The sequence below is a fragment of the Oncorhynchus keta genome, chromosome 8 (genome assembly GCF_023373465.1).
Source record: "Oncorhynchus keta strain PuntledgeMale-10-30-2019 chromosome 8, Oket_V2, whole genome shotgun sequence".
Taxonomy (NCBI): domain Eukaryota; kingdom Metazoa; phylum Chordata; class Actinopteri; order Salmoniformes; family Salmonidae; genus Oncorhynchus; species Oncorhynchus keta.
In genome coordinates, this window is record NC_068428.1 from 29,763,316 (window position 1) to 29,791,277 (window position 27,962).

At 44.0% G+C, this 27,962-nt stretch overlaps 1 protein-coding gene across 2 annotated transcripts; it reads right to left on the bottom strand.

Annotated features, from left to right (window-relative positions):
• Positions 1-848: 848 nt before the first annotated feature.
• LOC118387070 (leucine-rich repeat and fibronectin type-III domain-containing protein 5-like) lies at positions 849-27,958 on the bottom strand. 2 transcript variants are annotated; one of them, XM_035775202.2, is made up of 6 exons: positions 27,302-27,958; positions 8,356-9,272; positions 7,874-8,048; positions 7,406-7,745; positions 4,302-4,602; positions 849-4,177 (listed from the first exon to the last, which is right to left on the bottom strand). In XM_035775202.2, the coding sequence occupies exons 2-6, from the start codon at positions 9,244-9,246 to the stop codon at positions 3,563-3,565; spliced, it is 2,322 nt and encodes a 773-aa protein (XP_035631095.1). In that variant the 5' UTR covers positions 9,247-9,272; positions 27,302-27,958; the 3' UTR covers positions 849-3,562. The 2 variants fall into 2 exon arrangements, with proteins under 2 accessions (XP_035631095.1, XP_035631096.1); XM_035775203.2 differs by lacking the exon at positions 27,302-27,958 and having other exon boundaries at positions 8,356-12,487.
• Between the last annotated feature and the right edge of the window lie 4 nt (positions 27,959-27,962).

The following is a 27,962-nucleotide window of genomic DNA, read 5'->3' on the forward strand; positions in this document are numbered from 1 at the left end:
CTGACCACCTCCTCACCACCCTCCTCACCCCTACTGACCACCTCCTCAACCCCTTCTCACCCCTGCTGACCACCTCCTCACCCCTCTCCTCACCCCTGCTAACCTCCTCAACCCCTCCTCATCCCTGCTGTCCACCTCCTCAACCCCTCCTCACCCCTGCTGACCACCTCCGCAACCCCTTCTCACCCCTGCTGACCACCTCCTCACCCCTCTCCTCACCCCTGCTAACCTCCTCAACCCCTCCTCATCCCTGCTGTCCACCTCCTCAACCCCTCCTCACCCCTGCTGACCACCTCCGCAACCCCTTCTCACCCCTGCTGACCACCTCCTCACCCCTCTCCTCACCCCTGCTAACCTCCTCAACCCCTCCTCACCCCTGCTGACCACCTACTCAACCCCTCCCCACCCCCCTCCTCAACCCTGCTGACCACCCCCCCACTCCTCCTCACCCCTGCAGACTTACACAGATGCTCTTTTTTCATTTTTTTTATATATTTTTTTCTTTCTGGTATCTCCCTCTTTCTTTTCCCCACACTCTCTCCCCCTCTCTTTTTCTCAAACCAACCCCCATTTCTCCACCTCTCCGTCTCTCTTCATCCATCTCTCTTTCCCTCTCCCCAGAAATACATGTATTATTAACACACACCTCTGGCACCCACCAGAGACTGAGTCGAGGTCCAGGCCTGGCTCCTCCGCTACACATTTTAATCATCCATAATGAGAGAGAAATAATAAATACAAGTGCCTTTCGCTCCAGCCTGGCCTGTTTGGTTGACATACAGTACCAGTCAAAAGTTTGGACAAACCTTCTCATTCCCGGGTTTTTCTTTATTTTGACTATTTTCTACATTGTAGAATAATAGTGAACACATCAAAACTATGAAATAACACATTCAATCATGTAGTAACAAAAAGTGTTCAATTAAAATATATTTTATATTTGAGATTCTTCTTAGTTGCCACCCTTTGCCTTGATGGCAGCTTTGCACACTCTTGGTATTCTCTCAACCAGCTTCACGAGGTAGTCACCTGGAACGCATTTCAATTAACAGGTGTGCCTTGTTAAAAGTTCATTTGTGGAATTTCTTTCCTTCTTAATGCATTTGAGCCAATCAGTTATGTGGTGACAAGGTAGGGGGGATATACAGAAAATAGCCCTATTTGGTAAAAGACCAAGTCCATATGAAGGACAGCTCAAATAAACAAAGAGAAACGACAGTCCATCATTACTTTAAGACATGAAGGTCTATAAGTCCAGAAAATTTCAAGAACTTTGAACACTTCTTCAAGTGCAGTCGCAAAAACCATCATGTACTGTGATGAAACTGGCTCTCATGAGGACCGCCACAGAAAGGGAAGACCTAGAGTTACCTCTACTGCAGAGGATAAGTTCATTAGAGTTACCATCAGAAATTGCAGGCCAAATAAATGCTTCACAGAGTTCAAGTAACAGACACATCTCAACATCAACTGTTCAGAGACTGCAATATGTAGCAATATGCCATCCCATCTGCAGCAATACACCATCCCATCTGGTTTTCGTTTAGTGGCACGATCATTTGTTTTTTTCGACAGGACAATGACCTAACACAACTCTAGGTCGTGTAAGGGCTTTTTGACCAAGAAGGAGAGTGATGGAGTGTTGCATCATATGACCTGGCCTCCTTAATCACCTGACCTCAACCCAATTGAGATGGTTTGGGATGAGTTGGAGAGTTAAAAATGCTTTAAGATTATACCGAACCTTAATCTCATTTGTTTTCCAGTCGTGACTCAAGATTAAAAGTAATGGAAACAACCTGTTTGTTTACATTTTCTTTGTTAACAAACATTGAAGTGAAACAAGCTTCTATTTTGGGGTCTGATGGGCTACAGTTGAACTAAGCTGATGGGGCATTTATAAATTATATTCTTCAAGAATCGATGGGTACATTTCATTAACACAGAAGTCCAAATATTGATGAAGGAACTGCAGAGCGTCCCTTTAAGAAAGCAACAATAGACCTTGACAGCTTGTAGTCAGTCATTCCTATGAGCAAAATGAATGGAGAAAGAATAGGGTTTTGGAATAAATGCCCAAAATAAGATCTGAGGTTAACACAGGCTTATGAGATCTTATACGTTTTGTTCTTGTAGATAATATGTCAGTTAACATGACCTTTATGAATTATGAAGACTTTGTGTGTTATTTTTAAATGACCAAAATTCACAAAATGTGATGTTAGTTGATGAAGATTATGGCATAGAACAAAACGCACAAGATCTCCTAAGCCTGTGTGTACCACAGACCTTATTTTCAGCGTTTATCCAAAAACTCTATACATTTTCTCATAGGCTTTGTTCAACGGACCATGGCAGAGTTAGTGTCTACAAATAGTCAACATTGTTCTCTATAGGTACCTGGTAAATTATGTCACAAGCATATATCGTAAGATATCATAAGGTTAAAACTACATTAGATTCCTTTTTCTCATTGGTTTATTTAAACTGGTAAACATCAAACAGAAACAACAGTTAAATCAAGAGCCGACTTCTCATATACTGTTTTTTGGCTTTCGTTTCCTCTTCACCGAAAAGTCAATTTACAACGATTCTTAGCCTGACATGACAAACAATGTTTTAATAATTGTAAAAAACATGAAAATGGACCACACATCCTTTATCGCTCTTGTCATCCTGTCTTTGTTTGAACTATCATATCAGCTGTGACAATAATCCTATGAACATAAGTCTTTATGTGTAATTATGTGATAAAATGTATTGATTCAAACAAGAGGGCAGTATTAAGCTCAATCGATGCCGGGTAACGTGAATGCTGCATTGTGCTGCGTGTCTGGTGCAGCTTGATGAAAATATCCAGCTGTGTCACCAGACTAAATGGCACCATATTCCCTATATAGTGCACTACTTTTGACCAGAGTGCACTATAGGGAATAGGGTGCTATGTCACATACAGCCTGGGTATATTCTGTTCTACACTTCTGTCTGGGGTGTTCTGCACATTCGCAATCCCTCCAAATGCCACCGAGTTAATTAAGACATGTCTTCAACAGTCTGGAAAACTGATGACAAGAAACATGTCCATTCATAGTCTACACAGTGATTGTAATCACTTTAAGTAACAGGCAATGTTATAACAAGTATAATCGTCCATCCCTTTCTCTCCCTTTCTCTCTAAATAATGCTAGACTTCCAACTGCATTCAACACCATGTGAAGACTCACTGGTGTATCACATAACACATACACAATACACAACTTAACAATTTTGTACATGAAGTTGCTTTATACATTTTTTGGTGCCTTCAGTTTTATCCAAAGTCAATATAAAGATGACTTTGATAAGATATTTGCTTTAAGGTCGATAATCAAATGTTAAACATTTGCCCTTTAAAACCCTGTTTGGCCTTCTTGTCTTCAGAAATACAAGAGGAATCTGTGGGTCTTGCAGACTAAAGACCGCAGTAACAGTCTGAACAAGGTATAAAGTCACTGTCTGCTCCACCACAGGCCACAAATCCAATCCAAGAAAACAAAAACCCTATAAACCTGTAAAATCCTGATCATAGAGTGCTTTCGAGAAGCCACTCGGATCCATACAGCTTGTCTCTGCTTCTGCCTATGTTTGCCATTGCACTTTCCAACTGGGGCAGTTCTCCACTCATGGACAGACTGCGTTTGGAGCGCAAACCCCTACCAGGCTTTGGCTGCTGCTGCTGTACCAGGCTGAAGTAGCAGCACTCCTTGTACGAGTCCATGTTCAGAGAGTGCCGCCGGTTCACCCTCACGCCCCCTGCTGGCACTGTCATGTAATGGTTGGAGGACCCTCCAGGGGTGCTTGGCCCTCTAGCGACCTTTGTCCATTTTGTGGAAACGGCGGAAACAACCATTTTAGCTTCTGCTGAGTTATTCCGGTTTGTGTTCTCTAACTCCACATCTGTCTGGCAGTCGGGAATGGATGGCTTGGTGGATGTGGTGGTGGTCAGGACTGGGGGTCGCTGCTGCTTGAACAGCTCAGGGGGAGGAAGGCCCACCCTCAGATACTCCTTATCCACCTTCTCTGGTTTCTCCAGACAGAGAATCTGCTTGGACAGAGACTTGGACATGGACTTGGGGACGCCGCAGCCCTGGAGCTGACCATCACTGCTCAGAGACCGGATCTCACCCATTTCCAAAGCCTTATGAAAAAGAGAGATTATTTAGTTATTGATCCCCCAGGGAGAAATTACCTCATCAGCTGTACAATAACAACAGTACAGAGACAGTAGTAACAAAGAAAAGAGCAATACTCAATACTCCTACCTTGTCCTCATCGCCTTGGTTACAGACTCGGTACCTCACTATGAGGAAGACGATGAAGGCTAAGACGGACGCCACGATGATCCCTCCGATGATGACCACGATGGTCCCTCCCAGGAACTGGGACTGCATGAAGTGGCAGCGGAGGTACTGGGGATCGGTGGTGAAGCGGACGCACCCCACCACCCGCGTGGCGGTCAGGGAGGTCACCAGGTCGTCGTAGATGGCCAGCACACACAGGTCGTACTGTGTACCGGCAGCCAGGTTGTTCACCAGGATACTCTTACTGCTCGGAGGGATCATTCTGAAAACAGAGAGAGAGAGAGTGTGGAATAAAAGAGTTGAGAGCATACTGGGGCAATTGCAGACCAATTATAAATCATATTGCAAGAAGTGTTCAGAGATGAGAGAATGTTATGTCTCGGATTGTAACAGAATCACAATGAAAAGTTGAATTGCTAATGTGTTGTGAAAGGGGTGGAAGATAAAAAGAATACTTAATTGTCCTAGTTGTGGAAATGGAGATTCATCTTTTATTTTTACCCAAGCCCCTGAGACACAAAAACACCCAGTGAGAAGTCGGAAGCATGAAAGATGAACAATTGTATGCACACCCATTTCTCAGAATAGACAGTCACAATAGGTCCAATGGCTCAGTTGTTGGGCCATAGCACTGTATGCTTGAAAGACCAGAACTGTGTGTTATTCATTCACAAATGAACCTCATAAACACAACGTATGTAAAGTATGTGTAGACCAGGCCTGTTCAATGTCCGTCCTGGAGGGCCAAAACACTTCTGTTTTTCATCATCTCCTTCGAATAAGGAACTGGTTCAGACCTAGAAAACCAGGTGAGCTCAATTAACTACCAGGTAGAAACAAAAACCAGAATGTTTCAGCCCTCCAGGACTGGAATTTACCAGCCCTGACGTAGACTGTAAGTCACTTTGGATAAAAGTGTGTGTTAAATGGTCATATTGTGTCATGAATATAAGCTTCAAATATGGAGTGAAAGGGTTGCCAGATGAAAGAGCCTTGTGTAGACTTATTTCTCAGAAGAGGCCTGAAAGATCTTCTAAGGCTTTGTGTAACATGCTGCTGTCTCTTTCATCTCGGCTTTGCCCTACAGCTCAGTGCTGACATTTTGTTTTCATGCTGTTGATGAGGTATTACCATTGGTGTACATGTTGTGTGTACTTTATACACACTGTTACCTCGGTGACTTTGTAAGTCACTGAATAAGAATGTCAGTAAATTAATTACTTTTCACAATTAGAGAAATATCTAATCATTCATGAGAATGTGCACATTTGACATTAATTTTAAACAACATAATAGTCACTCAACACCAATCAGGAACTACTACAAAATACCATTGTGCCTGGTTCTTGTTAGTTCTCATTCGGGCCTTGTTCTGAGAGTTGAAATGAGGCATCAATATCAATCATCAAGGACTCCAAAAACAGTCCCTTTTATACAGCAGCAGTGCGTGGGTAAAATCACTTGGGAAGCCAAGCTTGGAAAATAGCTATATTACAACCTACTGTATGTGTTGTGATAATTGTGTTGTTTTCTCTATAACCTGTTAGTTCATATCCCTTGCCACCGTGATATATAGGTCTAAGGCCGAGACAATAAGAAGACACAGTGGCAGAATAAATTCAACCACATCTTTGTTTCATCACAAAACCGGAGAGCAAACAGTTACATGACATATGGTCAAGCAAGTTAATGTTTCCGACATTTTCAGACTACTAAACAACTATTGATTTAGAACCACAGAGAGTTTGCAATGAAACAGGAGTTGCCTCCACTATTCCAGCACCATTTCAACTTCAAGATTTCAACATCATCAAATCACCTATAGACCTTAGACCTATAATTTATATAATAATAACCTAAATATGACAATGTATGAATTTACAGTGCATTCGGAAAGTATTCAGACCCCTTGACTTTTTCCACATTTTGTTACGTTACAGCCTACTTCTAAAAGGGATTAAATGACAAAAAATCCTCATCAATCTATACACAATACCCCATAATGACAAAGCGAAAAATGTAATTGATTAGACATGATTTGGAAAAGCGCACACCTGTCTATATAAGGTCCCACAGTTGACAGTACATGGCAAAGCAAAAACCAAGCTATGAGGTCGAAGGAATTGTCTGAAGAGCTCCGAGACAGGATTGTGTCGAGGCACAGATCTGGGGAAGGGTACCAAAAAATGTCTGCAGCATTGAAGGTCCCCAAGAACACAGTGGCCTCCATCATTCTTAAATAGAAGTAGTTAGGAACCACAAAGACTCTTCCTAGAGCTGGCCGCCTGGCAAACTGAGCAATCTGTGGAGCAGGGCCTTGGTCAGGGAGGTGACCAAGAACCCGATGGTCACTCTGACAGAGCTCCAAAGTTCCTCTGTGGAGATGGGAGAACCTTCCAGAAGGACAACCATCTCTGCAGCACTCCACAAATCAGGCCTTTATGGTGGAGTGGCCAGATGGAAGCCACTCCTCAGTAAAAGGCACATGACAGCCCGCTTGGAGTTTGCCAAAATGTACATGAAGGACTCTCAGACCATGAGAAACAAGATTCTCTGGTCTGATGAAACCAAGATTGAACTCCTTGGCCTGAATGCCAAGCGTCACATCTGTAGGAAACATGGCACCATCCCTACGACACTATGAGATGCAACAATTCAAGTTTTTTCTGTTAATGACGTTTGGCTCGTGATTGGTGTGAAGCCAAATCCAAACTGGCTTCACTTTACACTTTTTTTTGTTGGTGCGCCAGGACCATTCACAGTTGAGCTCACTTAGTTTCGCTGATTGGCTACTATTTTATTTTTTAAATTAAATTAAAAGTCAAATGTTCGCTGGCTTAATTTGTATTCAATGCTATGGGTGGCAACAATGTCATATTCTTTTTGACCAGACAGCATCAGATAGACGGCCTACACATACTGAGACAGAGGGACGCTGTTTCGCTCGCTCCGATGGTTTCTCCTGTGAGATACATTCAGCCTCTTGCGAATTGAAGGAAAATTATGAAACACAGAGGGACGGAAGATAAATTAACTTTTTTCTGCCTATAGAAGCCAAGGCTCACCTGTAAACCAGAGAGTCATCGTAGGTTCCGTTGTATTGGATCTGGAACATTCGAATGCCCGGTATACTTCTCTGGAAGCTGAATTTGACCAGGGCCGAGGTAGACGTGGCCTCAGCGATCACCACCTTCTTCTCCTGGCTCGTCTTTGTGTTTCCCAGTGGAACCACTCCTCCGCCTTCCCCACCACCACCCGTCCTCGTTACTGTGGCGATATCAGAAGAACCTGGGTCCTGTTCCTTCTCCACAGTACTGTTGGTGATGTGTGGGAGTTTGGCGATCACCAGGTCAACAGTTTGTTGGGACTCCCCGGCCGGGTTGGAGGCAACACAGATGAAGGAGCCTGATGGAGCGATAGAGAACATTTATTTGCTTTTCTGTTTCCTTTCAAATGAAGGGGGAAGCTAAATGTAACAAGAGAACAGAAACACTCAACATAATCACCATAACAGACATTTCAATGATACGCACCTGAGTCCTTCACAGTGCTGATAAGAATGTCCAGGGTCCCATCACTGTGCACCGCAGCCCGGGAGGAGTTGGACATGAGCCGGCCGTCTGGGGCGATCCAGTGGATGATGGGGTCTGGGTCACCCCTGGCCTTACAGCGCAGAGCTACACTCTGACCCTCCAACGCTCGCAGATCCTAGATGGTGTTAGGGTAAACGATATTACTTACTGTGATAATTATTGAGTGATCGCGACAAAAGCAGTTATCATGATTTGCAATAGCACGATAATCAATGTTCGGCAATCATTGCAATTAAAGCGGTTATCTTGGAAAGGGAGGACATGATCAATATTTTATTATTGACCATGTTAAAAAACAAAAGGTGTGTTCAGTGACACGCTTGATAATGCATCTTTTGTCAGTTATCATGATACTGTAATCACTGGGTTATCGCGATACTATTTACCAATGATGTGTTGTGACTGTATCATCTCAGCCTTACCTGGGAGTGTCTGGTGATAAGAGGGGGCTCACAGAGGAACTCTTCTTCAGACACAGTCCAGAAGTATCGCCCAGCCAGGTGCTGCGGAGCCGCACATGTCTCCAGATCATCCTCCCTCCTCAGTCTCCTCAGCCACAGCAGCTCACAGTTACACCTCAGTGGGTTCCCCCCAAAACTCAACGCAAATGACGTCGGACCCAAGCTCCCTGATGTGGCCAAGACACCGGCCCGTTGGAACACTGGGTCTGGCGGAAGCTTCTGGAGCTTGTTGGATGTGACGTCAAGGCGTTTGAGCTTCTGCAGGCCAGAGAAGGTTCCCTCAGGAATGTAGCTAAGCATGTTGTGGTCCAAGCCCAGGGTGTGGAGGCTGGTCATTCTCTGGATGGCCACCCAGGGGGCGCTTTCTAAGTTGTTGTAGGACAGATCTAACTCCTCTAGAGCTGTGAGATCATTGAAGGCCCCGATGTGGATGTGAATCAGCTGATTGTTGTTGAGAATGAGATGTTGGAGCTTGGACATCCCACTGAAGGTGTCGTTGGTGAGCCTCGTCAAACGGTTGCTGTCCAGATGCAAGGCTCTGAGGTTCTCCAGATCTTTAAAGGCATGAGGCGAGATGGAGCCAATGGTGTTCCGAGACAACGTCATGTCTTGCAGTTTGGTCATATTGGCGAAGTCCCGTCGTTTGATGCTCGTAACGAAGTTGTCGCCCAGACGCATCTCCACGGTGTGACGGTCGATGTCGGGCGGGACGAAGAGGAGGCCCTTCTTGTCGCAGAGGGTTGCTAGGTTGGGGTTAAGCATCTGGCAGACACAGCGTTTTGGGCACACCTGGACCTTGTGGGCTTTTACAGCCATGCCAAGTACCATCAGGTAAACTAACAGGGTCTCCATCAGGATTTGCAGTTAGGCTGACACACCTGGACAGATAAGAAAGAGAAAGCATTTTAATATCCTACATGTTGAATGGAGATAACCCCAAGACACTGATCTAAGGTCATTTCCCCCCAAATAGGAGACAAGAGAGAAAGTATTTTAATAACATGCAATTGGATGAAGTTGCACCAGACTGATCCAAGGTTATTTTTATCCCCTGACAGGATGGGAGCATACGCCGAAGTAGAGACCTGAGAGAAAATATTTTTTTGTATATTTGGATACAGCTACTCTTCCTGGATCCTGGGGTCCAATCAAATCACAAAACAAAGCCATCATATACACCCACACAAAAACAATGAAGTAGAAACAAGAGAGAGAATTTTATATGTTTATTTGGATTTCCATTAGTTACTTTTTCCAGAGCTACTCCAAAGATATTTATAACTAACCCAAGACAGACCAGAGCCTGTGGTTTCCAATGGGAACAAATTAATCAGTGGGCAGAACAAGCAAGGAGATGGGCAGAGCCAAGCATGAGCTAGTGAGATCCTATTGTCACGCTCCATCATTTATTTGCATATTTCCATTAGGGAACGCCTACTCTGTGAAGTGCACGTGTGCAGTAACTCAATTCGCTCTTGCACTCCTGAACAATGCAATTTTTAGAAACTTTGGCAAAGGGTAAAGTCTACAAAGCAGGGTCTGCTTTGTTCATTATAGATTCTAGTTTTGGAAACAGCGAAAAACTGTATGGAGATCGAATGTTTCATTGATGAGAAAATTAGCAGAATGTCAGCCAAAATCTTCTCACAATGCCTGCCACTGGGCTTCCTCTCATCACCATATTTGGTAGTAAGTGGAAACACCAACCGGATGCTTCACATATATACATCTGGTAAAATATCTGGCTTATTGTTCTATCTGTGGCTACTCTTCCTGGGGTTCAGACAAAACAGAACAAAACAATCATACAACAGGTGTCACAACCTGATCTGTTTCACCTGTCTTTGTGATTATCTCCACCCCCCTCCAGGTGTTGCCCATCTTCCCCATTGTCCCGTGTGTATTTATACCGGTGTCCTCTGTTTGTCTGTTGCCAGTTCAACTTGTTTGTCAAGTCAACCAAAGTTTTTGTATCAGATCCTGCTTTTCCCCAGTCTCTCTTTTCTCGTCCTCCTGGTTTTGACCATTGCCTATCCTGAGCCTGCCCACCTGACCACTCTGCCTGCCCCTGACTCTGAGCCTGCCTACCACCCTGTACCTTTACCCAGTCTCTGGATTACCGACCTCTGCCTGACCTGAGCCTGCCTGCCTTCCTGTACCTTTGCCCCTGTTGCTGTAATAAATATTGTTACTTCGACACGGTCAGCATCTGGGTCTTACCTTATCCTGATAGTACGAACTGGCCATGACTAACCCAGCAGACCTGGGCCAGCTGCACAACGCCATCTCCTCCAATGGAGCCACCGTCGGGAGGCACGAGAAACTGCTTCATGGCCTTATGGAGGGGGTCGTTTGTTGGCTCAACGCCATGACCGAGCATTGAACAGTTTGCTGGAGCAATTCCACAGGCTGTCTGGGAGGCAGCCTACCACGGTGGTAACCCCACAGCCCCTCAGTAACCCAGCTGCTAGCAGCAACATCTCATCAGCCACTCCACCTTCTCGGGAGTCCTGTTTAACCCCCCCGGAACGCTTCAATGGAGAGTCGAGCACCTGTCTGCGTTTCTAGCTCAGTGTGCCCATATTTTTGAGCTTCAGCCCTCCTCCTTCCCCTCGGATCATTCCAATCATCACACTGATGTCTGGGAGGGGTCTCACGTGGGCTACTGCTGTATGGGAACAGCAGCCGGCCATATGCGTTAGTCTGGAGCGTTTTGTGGGAGAGGTGAAGAAGGTTTTTTACGCCCCATTCTCCGGGAGAGAAGCTGCCCAGGAGCTAATCCAGCTTCGGAAAGACTCTTGCAGTGTGACTGACTATGCAGTGGATTTCCACACGTTGGCAGTGGAGACTGGTTAGAACTAGGAAGCACTGTTCGATATGTTACAGCACGGCATCTCGGAGGAGGTCAAGGACGAGCTTGCTGCTCGGGAGTTACCTACGGTTCTCGATTCCCTTATTGCTTTGAGCGATTATGGGAACGACGGAGGGAGAGGAAATTCGACTTTGCTCTCATGTCCAGGGATTCCACCTTGCCTCCAAGTCATCATGGATGTTCCCGATGATCCCGTTGCCGAGACAACCCGAGGCCTCCCGACTTTCCCTGAGAGTCGAAGGAGACGGCTGAATCACCGCTTCCCGAGCCTATGCAACTACGTAGAGCTGGGCTATTGCCAGCGGAACGGCAATACAGGATCAACACAAAGAGTTGTGGCTGGAAGGTGCGGAAGTGGCTGGAAGGGGCGGAACACCCATTCATTGTATGGACCGACCACAAAAATCTGGAGTATATCTTCACCGTCAAACGTCTCAACTCCAGGCAAGCTAGATGGGCCTGCTGTTCACATGGTTCAACTTCTCCCTCTCATATCGGCCGGGATCCAAGAATGTCAAGCCGGATGCACTGTCTCGCTGTTATAGCCCCACGGCTATTACTCCTGGAGCCTGAGACCATCCTTCCCACCTCGTGCCTGGCAACGACACTCAGCTGGGGTATAGAGAAACAGGTCCGGGAGGCACAGCATTCCCAGCCGAACCCCGGCTTCGCGGTCCTGGAGTGGGCTCACTCCTCTCGACTGGCCTGACACCCGGGGTCCCGCCAGACCCTGGCATTTGTGCGACAACGCTTTTGACCACCGATTCTACCTTTTGGGAGTTCACCCGTACACAGTCCTGAGATGATGTACCCCAGGAAGGAGATCTGAGGAATGGAAAATTCAGACTTTTAGGCCTTCACGAACAAGTGGTGAGATAGGAGTCTTTGAAGAACCTGGGGAACATGTTGGATGTGTTCAACCATGGACCTGTATAAGATGAGGATGTCATCCAGGTACACAAACATGAACTGGTGAAGGAAGTTGCGCAGCACGTCATTAACCAGGGCCTGGAAAACGGCTGGAGCATTTGTAAGTCCAAACGGCATGACACGGTATTCATAATGTCCATTTGGGGTGTCGAAAACTGTTTTACGCTCGTCTTCCTGTCTGATGCGCACCAGATTGCATGCCTTCCGTAAATCCAAGTTTGAGAAAACTGTAGCTCCCTGGAGTCTCTCAAAGGCTGACAACATAAGAGGAAGAGGGTAACGGTTCTTCATGGTAATGTTATTTAAACCCTAGTAATCAATACATGGGACGTAATCCCCCATCCCAACAAAGAAAACACCCGCTCCTGCAGGTGAAGTGGACGGCTGAATAAAACCAGCCGCCAGCGCCTCCTTAAAACATCTCTAGGGTACGTTCCGTCCCACCTGGCCAACATCCAGTGAGATTGCAGAGCGCCAAATTCAAATACAGAAATGCTCATTATAAAAATTCAGAAAACAAAACATATTTTACATAGGTTTAAAGATTAACTTCTTGTTAAACCAACCACAGTGTCATATTTATAAAATGCTTTTCGGCGAAATCATACCTAGCCCAGAACATACCTAGCCGACAAATTATTACAAACAGTAACCAGCCAAGCAGAAGTGTTACAAAACTCAGAAATAGAGATCAAATTCATCCCTTACCTTTGATGATCTTCATATGGTGGCAATCAGAAGACATTCATTTACTCAATAAATGTTCCTTTTGTTCGATGAAGTCTTTTTATATCCAAAAACCTCCGTTTTGTTAGCGTGTTTTCTTCAGTAATCCACAGGCTCAATCGCAGTCAAAACAATCAGACAAAAAATCTAAATTGTATCAGTAAAGTTCATAGAAACATGTCAAACGATGTTTATATTCAATCCTCAGGTTGTTTTTTAGCCTAAATGATCTATAAAATTTCAACCGGACAATAATGTCGTCAATATATAAGGTAAACAAGAAATGCACTCTCTCGGGATTGCACATGAAAAAGCTCTGTGACACGTCAGGGTCCACTCATTCAGACTGGTCTTACTCCCTCATTTATAAGAATACAAGCCTGAAATGATTTCTAAAGACTGTTGACATATAGTGGAAGTCATAGGAACTGCAAATAGAGTCCTAAGTCAATGGATACTGTAATGACATTGAATAGTTCTGTTATACTCACAAAAACTATTTTAACAGTTTTGGAAACTTTAGAGTGTTTTCTATCCAAATATACCAGTTATATACAAATCATATATTCTGGGCCCGAGTAGCAGGCCGTTTAATTTGGGCATGCTTTTCATCCAAAATTCTGAATGCTGCCCCCTACCCTAGAGAAGTTAACATAATTGTTCATGACTGCGGTCTCTGTACCTGAGAGAGAACACAGCCCTCCTCTCGGAGGAGTGGTCCCGGGCAGGAGGTTGATGGCACAATCGTAGAACCTGTGAGGAGGCAGTTCACTGGCCCTTCATTTTCAGAAAACCTGACCCATATCCCAGTAATCCCGAGGTACGCGGTTGGCCGGAAGCAAGGTGCGTAATGTGTGGGGAGCTGGAGACTGTATCTGACTCGTCAGTATTCTCCTGTCTACTGACGAGTCATCCCATTTCCCGTCAGCTCGGGACAGGAGGCACAGAAATGTCCAGACTGTCCACAGTAAAGACAACATTGCTCGTTAATCCTGTGCCTTCTCTCCAGAGCGAAAAGTCTTGTTCGTCCCACTTGCATTGGCTCCTCTGAAGGATATGAAGGAGAACCAGAGCCGAATTGAGAACTCTAACAGGGTACAGGACAAGCAAACTCAGCATAAGGCAGCGGAACAAACTAAAAATCGACTCCCTTAGCGGAACCCAAAATACTGGAAACAACTCGGAACCCCTCCTTCCTCTCATGACAACGTTCCCGAAGCCGGTTGTCAATCCGGCTGGCCAGAACGATAAGCTCCCCCAGAGTGTCAGGGTTGTCCAGGGAAGCCAGTTCATCCTTGAGAACCTCACTGAGTCCGTTCAGAAAGGCTGATTGAAGTGCCTCTGTATTCCAACCACATCTCCTGGGTGAAGCTTTGCCAATTAAAACAAATATCTGATTGCTGCTCCCATATTGCCGTGGCCCAGGCCAGAGCCCGTCCTGAGAGCAAGGAGATGACGTATTCCACTCTGGAACGCTTTGTGGGAAACGTTGATGCCTGCAGCTTGAAGGCCAGCGAGCATTGGAGTAGGAACCCACGACACCTCCCAGGATGCCCCTCATATCACTCCTGTCCCGGGAGGGAGTGGAGGGTTAGGAACAGCCACAGATGCAGCAGCCGTCTGCTCCCATCTGTCCTGTCTGCAGAGCGGACAAAAGAGTTCTTAAATGTCTGCAGCTGAGCCTCATGGCGACCAATCACAATTCCATGGTGGGTGAGAGCCGATCGTAAATCGTGGAGTTCTGAATGTTCCTCGGACGACTGAGAAATCTCTGCTGGGTCCATTGTAGGCTTAGGTCTACTGTAGCAATAATGCTAGTACAAACTCAAACCCAGGTTACAGAGAAACACAGCAAGCAGAGATAAGGGTAAATCCAGAAATTTTACTCAGAGTCTTAACAGAAACAAGGCAACCGCACAAGAGCACACTAATAAAACATGAGACCTAAGCAAAGATACAGGCCAACTGAGGAAACTAAATAACAAGGAAACCAGGTGAACAGAGAAAGTAATTAAACACAGGTGAATCCAATAATTTATAATCAGGGTAACCTGGAAACTAGAAAACAGGGTAAGGGTGCCCTCCAGGGATAACCTAAGGAAACAACAATTAAATAACAGGGAAACTGTGACACTTGGTCGTTCCAAACTTCTTCCATTTAAGAATGATGGGGGCCACTGTGTTCTTTGGGACCTTCAATGCTGCAGAAATGGTTTGGTACCCTTCCCCGGATCTGTGCCTCAACGCAATCCTGTCTCGGAGCTCTATTGACAATTTCTTCGACCTCATGGCTTGGTTTGTGTTTTGACATGCACTGTCAACTGTGGGACCTTATATAGACAGGTGTGCTCCTTTCCAAATCATCTCAAATCAATTTAATTTACCACAGGTGGACTCCAATCAAGCTGTAGAAACATTTCCAGAATGATCAATGGAAACAGGATGGACCTGAGCTCAATTTCGAGTGGGGATTTTATTATGTAAATCTAAAAATTAAAAATAAATCTGGAATGCATGCCAGCAAAGTCACAACACGAAACAATACATTAATTGCACTTGGGCCTGCATAAACCTATCCCAACAGCAGTCCCAACACCTTACCACTGCTACATCTGACTATCAGCGGAGCCTTGTCGGGCAGCGAAACAGTTCATTCAGCCTCATTTACTGCCTCTTAAAAAACATAACTGATATGGCTGACTTGCTTTAACAAATGTGATGTTTGCTGACAATTGAGATGTACAAACTATTGCATAAGAGGATGACAAGCGGATGAGAGACAATCCGTAATTTTGATTAAGATATTAATGAGCGAGCTAGGACGGATGTAGTCAATGTAACTATTTGTTCAGCACTTTTGAAATGTACAGCGACAGAATTCAGAACATGGGCAGTTCCTACAGTGTTTTCCCTGTACACCAAGTCAGAACCGTAGGATAAATAAAGGGGAATATAAGCAGACAATGAAACCTCTTACAATATTCAATGATTACATTTCTCAAAAACAGGTTATAGGCTAGATGTGCACCACCAAGTCAGAACAGTAGGCGAAATTAAGAGGTGAAAATAGACCAAATTATTAGGATGAGGCACATGGGCTACTAACAGCTTACTACACAACATACACTTAGTATTACTTTCTTAGCTACTATATACATATCTCCCTGGCATATTACATCATTTATGCAGCAGCATACAAGACATTTTTGGACTCACCTTGTTGTGCTGTGCTCACTTGAACAAGAAGGTGGTGTGGTGGTCCTTTGTGGGCAAATTTGGTCATCAAACACAGCAATATAATTTTAGAGAGAGAGCAGAGCACACACTGTCTCCCTGATCTGACATTCCAATGAACACCGCTGCTATGACTACAATACATCAAATTCCCTTAGAGAACAGGTTTATGGCCCTGTTTTCTAGATATTTTTACCACTACTGAGTACAACAGTTATAGAAATGTGTTGACTCCCTGTCCTGTGTTGACTGCTCTGGTGGCTGGTGCTGGTGAAAGGGGAGCAGTAGCCCTACCAGAGAGGTCCGAAGTAAAGTCAATAACAAAAGGACTATGGTGTAATTGTTAAATGGACAAGTTATGACTCCTTAAGCATGGCAAATGATCCTGACCCAAAGTGGTTGTGTGTATATAAGGGTTTGCGTGTGTGTGTGTTTGTGTATGTGATAGAGATATAGTGAGTTAGTATGCGTGTCTGAGTGTGTGTTTATGTGTGTGTGTGTGCCAACCAGCCTTCTGCTGTGCATGGCACGGCCTCTGGATGTGCAATGAGGCGGGGCGGACCTGCTACTTTCCGACTCAAATGGCACTGGAGACGTGATATTGATTCACCCCGTAGAGATGAGGCTTTTTTCACCTCTGAAAACTCAGCCAAACATGAAGAGAATGGTTACGACAGTAATCCCTGCTAAATTTGTTTTGTAAGGAAAAAGGGACAACCCCATTGCCGAGACATGGGGAGCAGCAGGAAATCCATGTCGGAGCCTGTCTACCTAATTGTGCCTTTAAAACCTCTTAGGGATAGACCCTTTTTTTCAATTTTCGCCTAAAATGACATACTAACTGCCTAACTAATTGCCTGTAACTCAGACCCTGAAGCAAGGATATGCATATTCTTGGTACCATTTGAAAGGAAACACTATAACACAATAGATCTGGTCGAAGAAAATACAAAGAAAAAAACAACTGTTTTTTTCTACCACCATCTTTGAAATGCAAGAGAAAGGTCCCAGTTCTAGCCATCACTCTGGTTGTAATTATGATGGTGTCCACAAGATGGCAGCAGTGTATGTGCAGCCGGATAACTTGACGCATGAGCGAACGACATAACATTTAGTGTGAAGTCACACAGGTACATTTGGGCAAATCGTAAAGGAGACATTGACATTCATATTACATATTTCTGCAAGAAAATCGTCAAATCTGTATACTTGGACTTTGATTTAGCTTTTCCAGTATTAGTAGCCATATTGTAAGTTCAACATTTGCAAAACACCCAGTTTTCATAACTTCATAACTCTCCACATTCTTATGATTTTTGTCCAAAAGGAAAAGACTTGCTGTCGCACAAGGTTAGCAGCTACATTTTGCGACAAAAACAGGGTTTCCCATAAAGCCCAGCTCATTGGCTATCTAGCTAGCTTTGTTTGACGCCGATTGGGGCTTATTTCACAAAGTTACAGTCAATCAAGTGAAGACCACCGGCGTGCCATGAAGGCGTTGCTCTCTGACCAAATATGGTGTCCTATAGGATATACTACACTCCTAATGATATAGTGAAGTCTCGTTATGTTCTAGGATCTCTGAGGAATACATACGAACATGATTTGACTGGTTGAAACAACATTTAGGGTGAGATTTTCACAGATTCCTTTCTTTGCAAATTGAACGAGTGGAAATATAAAATCGATCGTGCATGATATATGGACCTTTTTAAGATATGAAATAGGATTTCATCTAACAAAACGACACTTCATGTTATCTCTGGGACCCTTTGGATGATAAATCAGAGCAAGATTTCAGAATGTAAGTACACATTTCACCTTCAGAGGTGATTTTATCAAACCTAGTGCGTTGAAAAAATATTTTGTTGTTAGGAGCTCTCCTCAAACAATAGCATGGCATTTTTTTCGCAGTAATAGCTACTGTAAATTGGACAGTGCAGTTATATAAAATTTGTTGTTTCTCTAAAATCTGTGATGGTGACAAAAGTCGCTGCATGATTTACAACTGTCCCGTTGACGGGACGCCGATCCTTTACGTTGGGGTTTCTACACAGCAATTTGCATAGCAAGCCACACTCATCACCAAAATGAACATATAACTTGATAATCAATCAATTATTGAATTAATAATCTACTCAATCTTAGAATGTTAACCCTTAGAAAACATAGAGAACACACACACACACACACACACACACACACACACACACACACACACACACACACACACACACACACACACACACACACACACACACACACACACACACACACACACACACACACACACATGATCACTACTTGTCTTTGTGATAGGTATTGATGTGTTGAAAGCACAGAAAACACACAGCTCAGACACCCATACATACCCCACAAGACATGCCACCAGGGGTCTCTTCACAGTCCCCAAGTCAGAGCAATGACTACATGGAACTCTCTTCCACATCAAGTAACTCAATCGAGCAGAAAAAACAGATTTAAAAAACACCTCATGGCACAACACGGACTGTGAAGAGACACACAAACACGCACGCATACGCACACACCCTCTAACACGTGTTCCTAATTGAAAGCAGTTTGCTAGACAACCTCCAGCTATACAGAGACTCTCAGAGGCAGCAGAAGCATACCATTGTTTTAGTAGAGGATATCTACTGTATGCTTTCCCTGGGGCAGTGATCGCCCATAAAAAAGCCTTATGCAGCATCATACACATGCATACACACACACACACACACACACACACACACACACACACTTCCTTCTGCAGCAAGCCCAGTCAGGTCACTAGGGATCTGTTTTCAGATGGTCTAACGTATGCTGGGGCTCATGTAGAGAAAGCTACTGCATCATCACACTCTCCTGCTAGGCTGGGGGAGAGAAAGAGAGAGGGGGGAGAGAGGGGGAGAGAGAGACTTATACAAGATACTAACCTCAACATTAAAACCTTCAGTCAAGATCTGACCTGAATTGACGATTACTACTAAGGACAATCAAGAAAAAACTTCTAACAAACCAAAATCTGCAGAAGAAATACAGCAGAATATGGAAATACCATCCAACACAAAACTGAGTGAGTAATATTCAGTCTGAAGCTACTTCTGAAGCCAAAAAGTAAAATACAATAATCTCTAGGTTATTTTGTTATGTAAAGCTAAGGTAATAAGTATACTAAGCTACCAAGTTCAACCACGCTAATTGAAGAGACCTGACGGCACCTTCAAAATGCACTGAAGTGTGAAGTCAGATGTGTGAAAACTCTTGAGCCCACAATGGCAGGAGAGTTTCACCGCCCCGCACCCAAATGCAGAGGTTTTTGAAGCATTATCCCAGTCCAGAGGTCATTACAATACAGTACCTCTGGATGTTCAAAATAACCCTGCAAGGAATAAGTACAAAAAAAAGCTCCTCAAGGACAATCCAGAGACACTATTTGCTGACAGCTACAAAGAGGGGAATGTAAGCAACTTCATTTTCCACACAGACCATCCCCTGGCATGGCACAGTGCTATAAGAGCACACTACCCCTATGTCAAGAGAGAGGGTATTGGCCCAGGATGGAAACCATGAACACTAGACATTGAGGAAATTGAAACAACCTCTGTCAACGTGTATAAGTCTGTGACAGTAATGGTGCAGGGCATCTTCACACATTTCCAGCAGGAATTTTACGGGATCAAAGAGAGAGCACAGCAGGAAAAGCTCTCTGTGACAACTCCCCCATCCTGAGTGAATCTAATTTCTTCAAACTGTCCTGCAGACGAGGATAGCCCCCCCCCCCCAGCACTGAACACACCCAGGACCCACAACTGCACTGCTCCTCCATCCTTGAGAGGGATACAGTCACAGAGGTGGAGAGAGACATGGTGGAGCTCAGAGAGCTAGTTCACACAATCCAGACAGAAAAAGCCTACAAAACAGGCAAGCACCTCAACACCCCCCAAACAAGACCCGAAGTGCAGAAGGTGGAGATGGACGGCTGTCTGAGAGAACTGGTTGCTCTACGGACTGAGGTGAGAGAACTTAAGAGGTACACATAGCACTGAAGGACGAGGTCAGAAAGCTGAGGTGTGACAGAGAGCAGAACAGCCCACCACAGACCCGGACCACAACCTCAACACAAAAATGGGACAGACAACAAGGACCCACCAACCCAACAGACACCACTCCCCCTAACAGCCCTCCTGTTAGCTCTCCCATAACTCCCCCCCTCCCCCCACATCCACTGAGGACACACAAAAGCCAGAGATTGTGCTCCTCATTGCCTCAAAGAGAATAAACTTTTTCCAAAAAACAAAGTAGCTAAACTCTGGTGCCTAAACACTAGGCATGCCCTGTAGCTGTTGTCAGAGGACAGACTAGGGTCCCCAGCCACATCATAACTCACACGGGCACAATTGACCTGAGGGCCCAGCAGGAAAAGGTGTTAACAGCACTCAAGGGAGTGATTGAAAAAGCTTATTCCACTATCTCCAATGCACAAGTGGTTATCTCCACCTTGCTTGAAAAAAATAAAGGAGAGCAGCACTCTCTCGGAGCTCAGATGCAAACATGTAATGACCAACATTTCGACAGACAAGCTGTCTTCGTCAGGGTATATCTCCACCCTGCTACCACAAAAATAATTTCACCCTGCCACCATACAGCAGGTGAATACAAGCATTTCATGAGACTGTGCCTCAAAACCTAATGTATACCTGGCCCACCACTCCACCATGGACTTGAATAGCCTTTATGACCAGGTCCATCTCTACAAGGCAGCAATTCCAACTTTTGCCAGGACGTCACCTTCAACCGTAGCCCCAGCACCTCACACAGGAGCAACAGAGCAACGGACACCCCTCCCACACCAGCGAGACACCCTCCCAGAACTGCAAGACCCCCTCCCGAAGGACCTGCAACGAGAGAATCCACGCCAAGAGGACCTACACCCAAACCATAGCATAACCAGCCACACCCCAAGCAAACCCTGGCCACACCCAATATAGCCCCCCCATATCAGAACTATGCCTCTTCTGCCCACCCCATGCCCCCACCCCTGCAGCAAGGACCTCAACATGACAGCAGGACATATGCCCAGGCCGTGAGCAGAGCAACACGCCCAACCCCCACTATCAGCGCCACAGGTAACTTCCACAAAGCTGTGAACGATCTGAGCGACAAGGATAGAAGAGCCTTCAATGTCATCAAAAGGAACATAAATGTAACATACCAATTAGGATCTGGCAAAAAATACTTGAATCAATTATAGAACCCATTGCCCTTCACAGTTGTGAGGTCTGGGGTCCACTCACATACCAAGAATTCACAAAATGGGACAAACACCAAATTGAGACTCTGCATGCAGAATTCTGCTAAATATCCTTTGTGTACAATGTAAAACACCAAATAATTCATGCAAAGCAGAATTAGGCCGATACCCGTTAATTATCAAAATCCAGAAAATAGCCTTTAAATTCTACAATGACCTAAAAGGAAGCGATTCCTAAACCTTCCATAACAAAACAATCACCTACAGTGAAAAGAACCTGGAGAAAAGCCCCCTAAGCAAGCTGGTCCTGGGGCTCTGTTCAGAAACACAAACAGACCCCACAGAGCCCCAGGACAGCAATACAATTAGACCCAATCAAATCATGAGAAAACAAAAATATAATTATTTGACACATTGGAAAGAATTTACAAAAATGCATAGCCTTGCTATTGAGAAAGGCAGCTGAAGGCAGACCTGGCACTCAAGAGAAGACAGGCTATGTGCACACTGCCCACAAAATGAGGTGGAAACTGAGCTGCACTTCCTAACCTCCTGCCAAATGTAAAACCATATTAGAAACACATATTTGCCTCAGATTACACAGATACACAAATAATTTGAAAATAAATTCCCATATCTATTGGGTGAAATACCACAGTGTGCCATCACAGCAGCAAGATCTGTGACCTGTTGCCACAAGAAAAGGGCAACCAGTGAAGAACAAACACCATTATAAATACAACCTATATTTATGTTTATTTGATTTCCCTTTTGTATATTTCACAAGGAGAAACAGATTAAGGCCATGGTAGCATTCCAAATATCCTTATGCTGATATAAACACTTTCCGATTTGTTGACCTGGAGGGAATTGTTCAACACATTAGATAGTTTGATTAAAAACATTCCTTAATTAAACTGTCAGGTTGGGTTTAAATGGTTTAAGTAGGTCAGACCTGAACACATCATCCTGCGCATGTGCCTGAATGCGTGTGAGTGAGTGAGTGAGTGAGTGAGTGAGTGAGTGAGTGAGTGGTGAGTGAGTGAGTGAGTGAGTGAGTGAGTGAGTGAGTGAGTGAGTGAGTGAGTGAGTGAGTGAGAGTGTGTGTGTGTGTGCCTACGGGTTTGTGAAACAGAGACTGTGTGTTTGTTGAAATAGCTATTTATATCAGTGTGTCTGCCAACCTTAATGCCAACGCGATTAAGGTTGGCAGCTCTTAGGTGACATTCTTGATACCATGGCAACACCTAAACAACACTTTGGGCTGGCATGTATTTAAAGGTTCATTCTCAGACAACCCAATACTGCATAGAGACAGTACTATTTTATTGAACTTTTGGATTCCAATGCTACTATTGCAGAGAGGTATACTACGATTGAAGCTTGATCTACTCAGGGTTTTCTAAAGTTAGTCAGCTTCAGTTAGCTTCACATTCCAGCTCAGGCTTTAATCATACTACGACAGTGGATATTGCTTGTACGCCTAACGCTAACTATAGCAGTCTTGTAACTGCGTATGCAGGTCGCACATAAATAGTCGAACCCAACTCTTCATTGAAACAAGCGAGTCAGTGCCACATTTTTTGTATTTGTGCCGAAATCAAAATGAGAGAAGTTGTCTTGCAAATTCAGCAACTAGGTGTGAAATAGGCTTTTGAAGTATCGTCTTAATTTTATTACTTATGGTTAATGCAGTCTTTGGTGTGCTGATCAATGCACCAGCACCTTTTTCCCTCACTCCTATCAATACAACATTGTATTTAGGCACAAACAAGTTTTACTGTGTGTGAAGTTTCAAATGCATTCCCAATTGATAAATGTCTAATGTGATAGGTATTCCTCAAATGAAGAGGATGATAATGCAATCTTGGCCAGATGGAGGGGATCTGATTTCATTGGTACTCAAACAAAGGGCCAGGACTCCGGTCTGGAAGCACACTTTGACTGCACCCACAGTATTGTTTCGGTATTGCAGTTTATCTGAATCACGGCCGAGAAAGACAATTCCCATTGAAGGCCACATAAAGAAGTCAAATTTGAACATTCCTAATAAGACACTTTAGTCATCACCTTTGTACACTAAACCTGCATTGAATTATTCAAATTATTGTAGCTGAGGCCAATTTTTTCCCTCATCGCTCACAACTGAAGATATTAACATTTTATATTCATGCTCTGATGTCATGTCCCCAGCTATCCAGGGTATGTTCCGGTTGGCTTGTTCAGCTGTCCGCGTGCTCTGTCAGAGTCCCGGGGCATGTTCGCTAGAGTGCAGGCGGAGTAATCCCAGTAAGAAAGATGGCAGCAACCACGAAACAGCATATGCGAAGGTGAGTAGATTACATTGACAACAAAGGTCAGGCATCTTGGAGGCAGTCTCTAGTTGTTATTATACCTCACTACCCTCAACTCGCAGCTCAGCCACTTCAATAAGGATAAATAGAGTTAGCCCTGTGTTAGCCTGCCCGGGAGCAGGTTAGTTCTGAAGGATTCATTGCCATAGAAATGTACCTGGCTAAAAGGTGAGCCACTTCCATGGTACCGGGTATCCAGGGTTGAACTCAGAGTTGACCAAAGTTACCTCAATAGCTCCATAAACCATGGCTGTAGTATAGGGCTCTGGTCCTGTTCATAGATAACTTCTTTGGGACTGGGGGGCAGTATTGAATAGCTTGGATGAATAAGGTGCCCAGAGTAAACTGCCTGCTACTCAGTCCTAGTTGCTAATATATGCATATTATTGGTATATTTGGATGGAAAACACTCTGAAGTTTCTAAAACTGTTTGAATGATGTCTGTGAGTATAACAGAACTCATATGACAGGCAAAAACCGGAGAAAAAAATCCAACCAGGAAATGGGAAATCTGAGGTTTGTTGTTTTTCAAGTCATTGCATATCAAATATTCAGTGTCTATGGGGTCATATTGCACTTCCTAAGGCGCGAGAGTTAGCTGCGTTCCATTGCATTTCTAAAGACAAAGGAATTCTCCGGTTGAAACATTATTGAAGATTTATGATAAAAACATCCTAAAGATTGATTCTGTACTTCGTTTGACATGTTTCTACGAACTATAATATTACTTTTTGTCTGAACTTTCACCTGGACTTGCCCGCACCTCGTGAGTTTGGATTATGTACTAAACGCGCAAACAAAAAGGAGGTATTTGGACATAAATTATGGACTTTATTGAACAAAACAAACATTTGTTGTGGAACTGGGATTCATGGGTGTGCATTCTGATGAAGATCATCAAAGGTAAGTGAATATTTATAATGCTATTTCTGACTTCTGTTGACTCCACAACATGGCGGGTATCTGCATGGCTTGTTTTTGTGTCTGAGCGCCGTACTCAGATCATTGCATGGTTTGCTTTTTCCGTAAAGTTTTTTTGAAATCTGACACAGTGGTTGCATTAAGGAGAAGTGGATCTAAAATTCCATGCATAACACTTGTATCTTTTAGCAATGTTTATTATGAGTACTTCTGTATATTGATGTGGCTCTCTGCAAAATCACCGGATGTTTTGGAACTACTGAACATAACAAGCCAATGTAAACTGAAAGTTTTGGATATAAATATGAACTTTAGTGAACAAAACATACATGTATTGTGTAACATGAAGTCCTATGAGTGTCATCTGATGAAGATCATCAAAGGTTAGTGATTAATTTTATCTCTATTTCTGCTTTTTGTGACTCCTCTCTTTGGCTGGAAAAATGGCTGTGTTTTTCTGTGACTATGTACTGACCTAAAATAATAGTTTGGTGTGTTTTCGTCGTCAAGCCTTTTTGAAAAACCGGACACTGTGGCTGGATTTACAACAAGTTTATCTTTAAAATTGTGTAAAATACTTGTATGTTTGAGGAATTTTAATTATGGGATTTCTGTTGTTTTGAATTTGTCGCCCTGCAATTTCGCTGGCTGTTGGCGAGGTGGGATGCTTCCGTCCCACATATCCCAGAGAGGATAACCGCTGGTGTTTTGTTTGCCATTGTGGTCATACTTTATTGATTTCTGAATGATGGAGGAACAATATAATTACATTTAGGATAGCTGAATGAATGGGGTGACTGAATCAAACTGATCTTATAGGTCTTTTTATCACACACACACACACACACACACCGTCAGACACGGAGGCATAAAATACTGCTTCATACCTTCCATTTTCTTCCCACTTATATAAGATATGTAACCTGGCTGAAGTTAGCTTAACCCTGGATGTAATGAGCTGCCAGCTACATTCTCTAGTGGATGAGATCCCAAAGGGCTGTGAGGTTCAGTTGCTGGTTCAGTTTCACCATGGAGAAGGGCATCTTAGCATGCTGACTGAACAGGCCCTGCTGTATCAATAGAACTGCCTTCAGAGCTGAAATGTTCATTGAGGTGTGAGCCATCCTTTTCCCTTTGGCCTGAAGATTAAAAAATGCATCTGTTTTTTTTAGAGAGAGAATGGCTTATTTCTCCAGGCAAATACATCCAATCCTATGGGCCGAATAATCAATAGGCCAACTGTTTCCTTTCCTATTGAATATGTTGTGCTTTCAGCAAGCTACTGTGGCGTAGGCAATGTAAGTTTGGTCGATGTGCTCATTCTGCTTAAGCCCAAGCCACAGCTCTTTTTATGGGTTGGTGGTGGAAGGAACTATACTACTTTCTATGCACATCTCTCACTTTTTAGACTACGAATCATGTTTGTGAAAGACATAAGCATTGTCTTTAATGGGAAGGCTATGTGGTGATTAATATTGTTAATGTGTGATATTGAATATAGAAAGTGATCAAAGATGAAGTTGTAGCCTTTCTGGCAGTCAGCAAAAAAATATCAGTGAAATGAGGCATTCATGGGATATGGTGTGCTAGTCACAATTGTGCCTCTCAGGCTCCCATGAATAATAAGATAGATGATAACCAACACAGACACAAAAATAAGAAACACGTTTAGAACTCATTAGGGTCACATATTCACATATCAGAGACCTGTATCAACATAAATATGTTTGACTAACCTATACCTTGTCCAGTCCTTAATTAATTTGGCTGCTTTAGTCAATCCGGGCTAATTTATTATATGCTATATAACAACATAACAAGTGAATGACAAATGCTTTATTTGCATTTTAGTAAGGGACGTTTATGGCATTAATTAAGCGTGGGCATATTTTCTTCTCTCTTAGCACTGCAAGTTATCTTGGTTGGACTGATAAGAACTCATATCATGCTGAGCACGAGCGCAGTCATTTCATATCTTCATTCAATCTGATGTGATCCACCATGCATCTGTAAGTGGACAAGACGATAATGGGTACATTACATGATTCTCAATTGCACCTAGAAAAATAAAATAAAAACCTCAACATGCAAGCAAGGGGTTCTATAAATACACATTTAATCTGACCGCGCCTTTCTCATCATATGATGGGAATTTTTGACCTTGCAGTGTTATAGTGTTCTGGGGCTCCCGAGTGCCGCAGCGGTCTAAGGCTCGGCATCTCAGTGCAAGAGGCGTCCTACAGTCCCTGGTTCGAATCCAGGCTGTATCACATCCGGCCGTGATTGGGAGTCCCATAAGGCGGCGCACAGTTGGCACAGCGTCGTCTAGGTAGGCCGTCATTGTAAATAATAATTAGTTCTTAACTGACTTGCCTAGGTAAATAAAAAATAAAAAGCTTTTCAACTATACTATTAAGGAGATTACTCACGTTTTCACATAGCCTACTCCGACGTGAGAGAGGCAATTAGGATGGGAGCCTCATTGCACTAAAAACCGTACCGCTGCTCCCCATGCAATTTCCTCAAATGCGATTCCCCAAAAGAGTTCAACAGCAATGTAATGCAGATGCTAACGTTTAATGTATGGTAGGCTATAAAATATAGGTAAAAGTTTACCTTGAAGACGGAACATCAGTTATGTTCGATCTAGGGTAGTACCGCGGACATTATTCAACAAACGCTGTTATGAACGCCAATGCATTTTGACAGAATTCTGTGCAATGTAAATGGGGGTTCCTTGACTCAGGACCCCAAAAATGTGCGCTGGATCCTACAATAGTCTGTGACAATGGCCTTCGAAACCGCCGATGCCCTTCAAGAAATCCATGACCAGCATACAAAGCAACATTCCAACGCTTTCCTTCCCTGGTTGATATTCGTGGAAAATGCTCACTGGAAGTTGCCTATCTAAAAACAAAACTGCAGGCGAATAGGGTCCCGCTATCGCTTTGAGGGTGCAGCTTTGCAGCTTCAACACAGTGGCTTGACTCTGCGCATTCCACCAGCATGCACCGTTTAGCAGAGAAAACGCCTTTGAAGAGACAGGCAGCTATCTATTCGGCGCTGTCTACTGACGGCGGGTGCTGAATTCGGATCGCGTTACAGCAGCCAAATGTTTGCATCGCTTTTTGTCGGCAGGTCCGCGGATGATATGCTGGCTCAACGCGACCTAATTCAGACGGACACCCCGCCAGACCCAATGTGTCCTCCGGTCTGGACGTCACAGATGTCGTTGACTACTGTCAACCTTTCCCCGCCACCGAGCCAGCTCCATTTC

Excerpts from the sequence above, each read along its gene's own strand:
- LOC118387070 (XM_035775202.2), bottom strand. The coding sequence starts at position 9,246 with ATGGAGACCCTGTTAGTTTACCTGATGGTACTTGGCATGGCTGTAAAA. Across the intron at positions 7,746-7,873 it reads CAGCACTGTGAAGGACTCAG|GCTCCTTCATCTGTGTTGCC; the intron begins GTGCGTATCATT and ends TCGCTCCATCAG. Across the intron at positions 4,603-7,405 it reads GATGACTCTCTGGTTTACAG|AATGATCCCTCCGAGCAGTA; the intron begins GTGAGCCTTGGC and ends CTCTGTTTTCAG.